Source organism: Talpa occidentalis, unplaced genomic scaffold, assembly GCF_014898055.3.
Source record: "Talpa occidentalis isolate TD23 unplaced genomic scaffold, MPIMG_talOcc4v2.1 talOcc4.7, whole genome shotgun sequence".
In the NCBI taxonomy this organism is placed as follows: Eukaryota; Metazoa; Chordata; class Mammalia; order Eulipotyphla; family Talpidae; genus Talpa; species Talpa occidentalis.
Window position 1 is genome coordinate 120,681,720 of NW_023605083.1, and position 9,122 is coordinate 120,690,841.

The 9,122-nt window shown below is 52.5% G+C and overlaps 1 protein-coding gene across 2 annotated transcripts; it reads left to right on the forward strand.

The window, feature by feature from the left end:
* The first annotated feature begins 16 nt into the window (after nt 1-16).
* TUBG1 (tubulin gamma 1) lies at nt 17-7,810 on the forward strand. Of its 2 annotated transcripts, XM_054688747.1 has the most exons (12): nt 17-308; nt 628-740; nt 909-1,076; nt 1,900-1,968; nt 2,294-2,373; nt 2,771-2,897; nt 3,115-3,201; nt 3,312-3,461; nt 3,851-4,003; nt 4,085-4,246; nt 4,426-4,619; nt 5,735-7,810. In XM_054688747.1, exons 1-12 carry the CDS (start codon nt 260-262, stop codon nt 5,802-5,804), a joined length of 1,422 nt encoding a protein of 473 aa, XP_054544722.1. In that variant the 5' UTR covers nt 17-259; the 3' UTR covers nt 5,805-7,810. The 2 variants fall into 2 exon arrangements, with proteins under 2 accessions (XP_054544722.1, XP_037349915.1); XM_037494018.2 differs by lacking the exon at nt 5,735-7,810 and having other exon boundaries at nt 19-308; nt 4,426-4,849.
* The last annotated feature ends 1,312 nt before the right edge of the window (nt 7,811-9,122 follow it).

Below are 9,122 nucleotides of genomic sequence, written 5' to 3' on the forward strand. Positions count from 1 at the left end.
CCCACCCAGAAGGGCGGACGCAGCTTAAGTACGTCCCGCGCACCCGCGCGCCGAGCTGGACCCGGAGCTGCGCATGCGCCGTCGGTAGGCCTGAAGCCAAGCGAACGAGGAAGTTCCTTCGCCAGAACTCAGTTCTCATTGGAACGGAGAAAGTTCGCGGGCGGAGCGGTTTGTTTGGCGCCTGCGTCGTGCAGCGAGCGGGCTGGAAGGCTGCGACTTTGCTGGCGCGAGCGGCTGCAACGCCGGTGCCTGAGGAGCGATGCCGAGGGAAATCATCACCCTACAGTTGGGCCAGTGCGGCAATCAGAGTGAGCGAAACTCCGGTCCCCCCACTAGCCAGGTGCCTTAGGTTCTGTGGGATCTTGCTGTGGGCGCCTGGATTCCATCTGCCCTTTCCAGAATCGTGGTACTCGGAAAGGCGGGACCCGCCTGACCAGTGTCCAGTTGTCCAACCTCTAGGGGACCTCCCCTGCGCAGTCACTAGCATGCAGCCCGTTTCTCAGACTCGGGCGACTCCCGAAGCATGACTTCCTATCCTTGGACCCAGGCGCTCTGTCCCCTAGCTGCTAACTGGAACCTGCCCAGACCCAGATATCCTCTTTCTCCCCTTCCGCCCCTCCCCCGCAGTTGGGTTCGAGTTCTGGAAACAACTGTGCGCCGAGCATGGTATCAGCCCCGAGGGCATCGTGGAGGAGTTCGCCACCGAGGGCACTGACCGCAAGGACGTCTTTTTCTACCAGGTGCCCCCAGCGACTTGGCCAGGGCCGACAGTGGCCCGGCGCCCTAAAGGATGGGCAGCGGCCTGGGCAGCTGGCTTGAGGGGGAAGGGCAGGCAGGAGCCAGAGCTGGGAGGACAGAGGACTGGGCAGGCCCCAGCTGATGGGGTGCCCTCTGGACTCCCCTGACAGGCAGACGATGAGCACTACATCCCCAGGGCGGTGCTGCTGGACCTGGAGCCGCGGGTGATCCACTCCATCCTCAACTCCCCCTATGCCAAGCTCTACAACCCAGAGAACATCTACCTGTCTGAGCATGGAGGAGGAGCTGGCAACAACTGGGCCAGCGGATTCTCTCAGGTTGCTATCCCCTAGCAGAGTCCACATTTTGGGGCCAGGCCCTATGACTTGTCAGAGAGATGAAGCCAGATCAACGATATAAAGTGCTGGAGGGAGAGAGACATGACTGAGGGGAGTTGTGTTTTCTAATTCAACTATGTGATAGTCTTAAGGGCCTACATAGCTATTGCTTTGTGCAGGCCATACTAACTATACATATTAACTTATTTAAACCTCCCAACAACCCTAAAGGTAGGTACTACAGGCCTGCCATCTCTTATCTGCGTTTCCAAAACCCAAAAAAAGAAAACCAAAAGACAGTTTATAACTCATTTAAAAAGTTATAAGCAAAAGCGAGTCTCAATGGAAACAGGCGGTTTTATAGTTTCTATCCAATTGTCATTATTCAGTACCTTTCATGGCGGAAATATGAACATGTTAGACTAGCACACCTCACATGCCCACTGGTGTTTTATTCAACATACATTATATGTACCATATAACCTTCCTAGATTCTGAAATATTTGAGTTCTGAAACAACTAGCCCCAGGGATTTCAGATAAGGGACTGTGGACCTGTCTTTTTCATTACCTGCATTATGCAGGGGAGAAAGTCCATGTATTGACAAATTAAGTAACCTGCCCAAAGTCACTCAGCTAGCAGAACTGGAGATGGCCACATGGATGCTCGTCACCACTATGCTGTACTGCCTCAATACAAATGAGAAGCAGGGCAGCTGTGCTCCAAAAAGGACTTTTGAGTAAGGAGAATCAAGGTGGCTATTCTGAGGTCAGAGTCCTTGTCCCATGGTCCTGTCCCACTCTGACCTTCCCCATGTCTACAGGGAGAGAAGATCCACGAGGACATTTTCGACATCATAGACCGGGAGGCAGATGGCAGTGACAGTCTAGAGGTGAGTGTCTTGGGAATGCTGGTGGGAGCTAACATAAGGAAGGCTTGGCAGCACCCCTTAGAAGCTCTGTCAGATACCAGACCTACCACCACATGCCTGTGCACAGGGTCACCTCATTCCCACTCAAAAGGGCAGACACAGCCTAAGCACTAGACAGAAGCCACCAGACCTTGTAGAACAAGGTAGAGCCTCCGAAGCTATCTGTGTTGGGGAGGGATATGAGAAGAAGGCTCAGACAGATAGGAGTCCAAGAAATTGTGTGATAAATCTAGTTTGAAATTCTGCCACTAGAGAGCTAGATGCTGACTGCCACTTCCCCGAGCAGGGCTTTGTGCTGTGCCACTCCATCGCTGGGGGGACGGGTTCCGGCCTGGGCTCCTACCTCTTAGAACGGTTGAATGACAGGTAAGTCTGTGTTTTGAGGGGCTGGGTAGACTTGGTTTCCTAAGTGAAAGGGAGGCCTTTCTATTAACTGGAGCAAGAACACACTTTTCTGTTCTCTCCTATGGTGAGGAAAGCAAAGGTAGAACCATCGAGAACCCCGGATTTGGGACTAGACCCTAGAATCTAGGCTGTCAGTGGAATTGCAGACTATGAATGCAATGAGAACCCTCAATCCTAAGAGGTCTCTCTGTGCTTCCTACGCTACGGTAACAGATTTCCAAAAGTTGACTCTCTTCTCTGTTGACCTGTGATCACACTCCAGTTCCCCTATCCTGATTTAGCTGTGTCCTGACACTTGTTTGGGCCCCATGTTTACCAAGCCTCCCATGTGTTGCCCTGATCCTCTTCTAACCCCCAGGTACCCCAAGAAGCTAGTGCAGACCTATTCAGTGTTTCCCAACCAGGACGAGATGAGCGATGTGGTGGTCCAGCCCTACAACTCACTGCTCACGCTCAAGAGGCTGACCCAGAATGCAGACTGTGTGGTGAGACCTGGAGTCTGCCTTTCCTTACTCCCAAGCCCCTATCGATTCAGTCATTTCCATGCATTTAAAAAGTCCATTTTTAGACCTTGCTTGCATCTGTCCTGTGCACATCCCTTTTGTATGGGTCTTTTTGGCCATGAAGTTCAAAGGAGCCAGGTTCAGCAGAGTTTTTCTTCCTTTGGTTTCCACAAATCTGCTACCTTTTCTGTTCCCCCAGGTGGTGCTGGACAACACAGCCCTGAACAGGATTGCTACGGACCGCCTGCACATCCAGAACCCGTCCTTCTCCCAGATCAACCAGCTGGTGAGCCCCGCTCCTGCACTCTTAGGGACTCGAGGCCCTCCTTGCCCAAGTGATATCTGGGGAAGGGTGGTCCCCCAGGCATAGCCCATGACAGGGCACTGTGTCCCCAGGTGTCCACCATCATGTCGGCCAGCACCACCACCCTGCGCTATCCCGGCTACATGAACAACGACCTCATCGGCCTCATCGCCTCGCTCATTCCTACCCCTCGCCTGCACTTCCTCATGACTGGCTACACGCCCCTCACCACAGACCAGTCGGTGAGAGTGGCCCCTAGCAGCCCTGCCCTTGCTGCCCCTGAACCCAGGGGGCCTGACCTGGCCTCTGCCCTCTCCCTGCTGTCCCAGGAGCTGCCCTGGCAGCCTCCCAAGGCTCCGCACTGGGGGCACATGTGTACGACTTTCTCCCTGGCCTCCTAGCCTCTTCCCTGTGCCCCTGGCTCCCTGTGGGGCCTGTGCTGTGTGGGGTCTGCTTATGCTCCTGGCAAGGGCCTGAGTTTGCTGGGCTGATGAGGGCTACGGCCCCCAGACCTACGGCAGAAGCCCAAAGGGACTATCCCCCGTGGTGTGAGGGAGGACATGTGTGCCTTCTCCACTCTGCACTGGGTCCTGAGTGCCTGCCTGGCTCCTGCGGCCCATGGTCCCCTCAGGTGGCCAGCGTGAGGAAGACCACGGTCCTGGATGTCATGAGGCGGCTGCTACAGCCCAAGAACGTGATGGTGTCCACAGGCCGGGACCGCCAGACCAACCACTGCTACATCGCCATCCTCAACATCATCCAGGGCGAGGTGGACCCCACCCAGGTAGGTGAGGCCCCTTCATTCCACCCCACACTCCACAGGGTAGAGGAGAGGCTACCACCACCACTCGTGTGCCCACCCCAGGTCCACAAGAGCCTGCAGAGGATCCGGGAAAGGAAGTTGGCCAACTTCATCCCCTGGGGCCCAGCCAGCATCCAGGTGGCCCTGTCCAGGAAGTCTCCCTACCTGCCCTCGGCCCATCGGGTCAGCGGGCTCATGATGGCCAACCACACCAGCATCTCCTCGGTGAGGCTCCCAGTTTGCACTGATTGGCCCCAATCAATTTCCTGTTTGTCCCTCGCCTCTCTGCATCCCTGCTGCCCTGCTTCTGACTTGTTTTTCACTCTGGAGATCTCCCAGCCTTGGTTCCCTAGCTTTCTGAACCATATTGTCTTCAAAGTGACCCGTTTTCTCTACACCCCAAGCTTTTCGAGCGGACCTGTCGTCAGTACGACAAGCTGCGGAAGCGGGAGGCCTTCCTGGAGCAGTTCCGCAAGGAGGACATCTTCAAGGAGAACTTTGACGAGCTGGACACATCCAGGGAGATTGTGCAGCAGCTGATTGACGAGTACCACGCGGCCACACGGCCGGACTACATCTCCTGGGGAACTCAGGAGCAGTGAGTCCCCCTGGACTGGGACCCTCATCTGCCTTACTGGTGGACCCAGGCCCTGCCTGACGGACCACCCCCTCAGAGCACAGATCAGGGACCTCACACATATCTTTCTCATGAACACACGTCCGTGTACTCTTGGTTAGCTTGGGGACACGTTTACTTCTCCTCTTATGAGGCTATTTATGTTTTAATAAAGCACTGGATATAAATCAAGTCACTGGTTTCTTTGAAGACTTAGAGAACTGGGGAAGGGGTTGCCTGTGTTCTTTCTCCATCACTCTGATGGTCTTCTGTAGCCTCTTATACTCTGAGGAAAAAGCCTCCCGGAGCTTTTCCTTCTGCCTAGATTAGGAGAATATGTGTAGGATTAACCCACCTGAGAAATTCCTTTCCAGAGTAAAAAGATCCTAGATATTACCTTGCTCTCTGTCTGACACTGTGACCTTTGATCCCTCCCACCCTTCCCTGTATCAAGAGAACATTCCACCAGTTCCAACTTCCTCCATCAGCATTGATCATCACAACAGAAGACCTGTACCCCCAGCCCCGCCCCCAGGCCCTGGCCAAGCAAGGGCCCCCAGTGCCTTTAGGCTTCTTATAGGGGGTGCCCCTGAGCCAGTCCAGGACAAACCAGTGACCAGGCAGCTGAAGTCCAAGATAATCAAGAGCTCAAATCCGAAGTCTAGACTAAAAAAAGGACCAAAAGTGGGCCTATACCAAGGGTGCCATGACATTGTTCTCTGGTCTGCAGTTTTTGAAAGGGCCAGTGCTTTACATTTTTGATAGAAGATGGCAAGGAAATAGCAAATAGGTAGGGAGCGGTCATAAAAGGATCAAAAGGCCAAAGCAGATTGAACCTGGACTGGCAGATTGTCCGGGGCCCCTCTTAGGCCCTCCTACAACCCAAAGGTGAGGAGTGTACAATAGCATTAGATGCCATGTGCATGTACACTGCTAAGCACATCACGACTCTCTGAAGCAAAAGAAAGTATTGATCCCGTTTTATAAATGAGAGCGGTTATTTGCAAGTCCCCCAGCTAGTAAATGACAAAGCCTGGTTCGATTGGGCATCTGTGTTCCTAACCATTGCACATCTTGCCTTTTGTGATCTCTTATAGGGCTGGTGTGGAGACATCCCAGTTGAGGTCTGTAGAGCCATTGAATGGACCCAGGGTTGTCAGAACATGAGAGGGCTTTGATCACCTATGCACACAGGGCAGGCACGGCCCTGGGAGGAGGCTGTCAGCCCAAACTGGCTTCAGGTTCACCTGCAAAGAATCCCTGTCACCCAGGTCAGGGTAACTGTGAACCCGTGTATCCCTTCTTTCCCTTACTACCCCAGGATATCTGGGGCCAAAGCCAGAGATTAGACCCAGGGGGTCAAAAGGCTTGGGGCTGGCTCAGCATGAAGGTGAAACACAGCCCAAAAAGGTTCCCGTGACTCCCCTAGAGAGTGGAAGAGTACCCACGACCTTGGAGCAAATTGAGATTTTTTTCCTCTTTAATGTTAGAAAGTGCACTTGCTTATTACTGACCTGGGGATGATACACTTTTCCTTCCATGAACCTATTTATCCAAAATAAAGCACTGGCTGTGACCAGTGAACAACAACCAGGTCGGACCCTTAGAAACAAAGGGGACCCTTGCAGGACTGCTGGGCAGTGAGCAGACTGCCTGATAGGTGGCAGGAAGGCCACCTATCACCACCACAGCCAAAGCACGAGTCTGTCACTTGCAGTTGCCAGGGTCTGAAGGAGGCTGTGGGTGTTAAGCAGCTAACAGTTCTCCAGTCAGGAAGATGGTGACTTCAGAGCAAACCAGTGTGTGCCTGGTCCCTTCTTGGCTCCCCCTCCCACCCCCAGGCCACTGGGCAGCTTGCCTTGCTGCTCTCCCTTTACCGCCCCTGCCCTTGATCACCAACCTTTAACCCTGGGACATCTACACAAATGGCTGGTGCTGAGTGGGAGATCATGAGGTGCCAGATGTGGTGAGAATGCTGTGTGTAAGTGGCACAAACCATGTCAGGGCCTTAGAACCCATTTATAAGAGAGTGGAGCCCCAGGTGGGAGGAAGCACCCCAAGAATCCAGATTAAAAGCTGTGTGTGTCTAATACTCTAGTCTCCAGCCTCGGAGGGTGGCTTCCTGGGCAGCTGGGCCTCCCTGCAGAGAGAACTGGACCTACAGAGATGGCTCCTTTTTCTGTCTGCTAATGACAAGTACAGACACCTCAGTGCCAGCTTCAGAGCCAGGCCCCTCCCCCAAGGCTATTTCCAGAACACCCATCCCCCCCACACCAGAGTAGCCCCTCCCTGTTCTTGGCCAGCAGCAAACCCCAAAGTGTGTCAACTAGAGGGCAGTGAGGAGGCCAGGTGGGGAGTGAGGGAGGCCTCTGGGAGTCAAGGCAGCAGGTGGTGCTGGTGGTGAAAAATCCCTGTGGCCGGGAGAGACTGAAACCACAGAAGTAACTGTACCCGTGAGAGACAAGGGCTGCTGTGGAAAAGCTGGCAAGAAAGCAGACAGCTCAAGCCAGGGACAGGAACCACCTTATATTAAAACGAGAGGAAATGAGACATTTAAAGGTAATGTTCCCAGAACGCTCAGCATGATGTGATCCTGGGACCCTTGAACATGCTTGAAACAGACTTAGTAGCAGAAAGCACAGAACTCAGAAGAGTGGTGCTGAGGAATGTGAAACTTAGGGATCATAACTTTGGAAAGTACCAAGACGAGGCAGAGTGGGTAGGGAGCACTGGACTGTGGGCAGAGTTGGTTGGTGAGTCAGTCTGTAGAGCCTTCTCCCTGGTCTCCGCCAGGCAAGCATTCCAGAGCTCCCTGGGAGGGGGCACTCTGTGAAAGAGTCCATTAAAATGCAACATACAACCCACTGACCCCCAAACCTTAATGCCCACCCCTACCACTAGCTTTCCATTCCCTCTTGGGTATTTAAGCAAGGAAGGGACTGCCCTTGGCAATGAACAGGAACGTTTTTAATTGACATTCTGATTTATGATCCATCATTTATAAGGTTTAATTAAATTCCTTTTGGTCTGATCATTGCAGTGTGAAGAGTAAAATCTTGTTTCTTGCCCAGCTGCAGACCCTGTCCATCAGGGTCTAACAGCCCATGAGAAACAGCTGGAAACATCCTCCTCCTATCTCCAATCTTGTTCTGTGAGTGACCCTGGCTATGGAATTCAGATGTAGGCGACTTTTCCCTCCATCAAATTCAGTGCTGATCTTGAGAATGACCAACTCATCCTGGTTTTAGCACTGAAAGTTCTGAGTACCAAGTAACCCCTAGTTAGTTTTAAAATTAAAACTAGATAGTTTTAAAATTAAAATTCCCGTATCCCCTCGATCCTGGGGAAACCAGGTAGGTGAGTCCTCCAGCCTGCCTCCCAGCCTTGAAGATTTAGGGATTTCTTGGAGATCAACTTTCGTTATAGTAAAGCTTATTTATTTTTTCAAATAAATATATGAAGAGTTTACTGTGTCCCCAAAACGTTTCCAGAAACTGGGGATATCTGGATGAATAAGTTAAGGTCCTAAATTTAATAAAAAAGCCCATGAGACAGTAACAGAAAAGAGGGTGGTAAACATATCTCAGCGACTGACAGCAGCATAGCTTAATAAATATTTGGTGAATGTTTGAGGAACAAAAGACTGCGGGAGGCCAGGGTGCGAGTCACACAGAGGAGTGACCATTTGACAGGTTCTCAGATTCTGAGGGAAAGCTTCCCAAATGGTGATGTAAGGGAAGGTATCACGGGCAGAGGTCCTGGCTGGGCAGGAGGTGTGAGGTGTGAAGAGAAGGAGTTCACTTCTCTTCGGCAGCTCCACCATTCCTGTCTGTCACTTGGGAAGGGGAAGCTCACACTGGACAACCTTGGCCTCCAGGGCCCACCTGCAGCTATGGGAAGGCCAAAGCAGAAGAATGGAGTCGTGGCCCAACCCAGGAAGGACAGAATCCAGCAGGGCCTTGTAGACAAAGGGAGTGGCTGACGTACTGACATGTAGAGGAAAAAGCACCTGAGGGCAGAGGAAGGACCAAAAACAGGACACAAGGTTCTGAAGAAGCTCAGAGGTATGATTTGGGTGAATGGCAGAAGAGGTGAAGGAGGTGTTCCAAGGCCAGACAGGTTGTGCAGGGCCATTTATGCCATGGAGAGCTGGATTTTATTCTTTTCTTTTTTTTTTTTAAGCTGCTCTCTTTTCTTTTCTTTTTTAATTTGTTTTTTACATCTTTTTTTTTTTTTTAAGATTTATTTATTTATTTATACAAGCACTGGGTACAGTCAGAAGCGCGGGAGGGTGAGAGAATTCACCAGAGCCAGAGCTGGAAGCAGAGCAGGCAGAAGGACCGAAGTACACTGCTGAGGGGAGCAGCGGGCGGCAGGAGAGGTCTGCGCGCCACGTGGGACCCTCCTCCGGTGGCCGGGGAGCAGCCGGGAATCGAACCAGCGCTGCAGAGGCTGCGGGCAGCTTCGCAACCCAGCACTCAACCA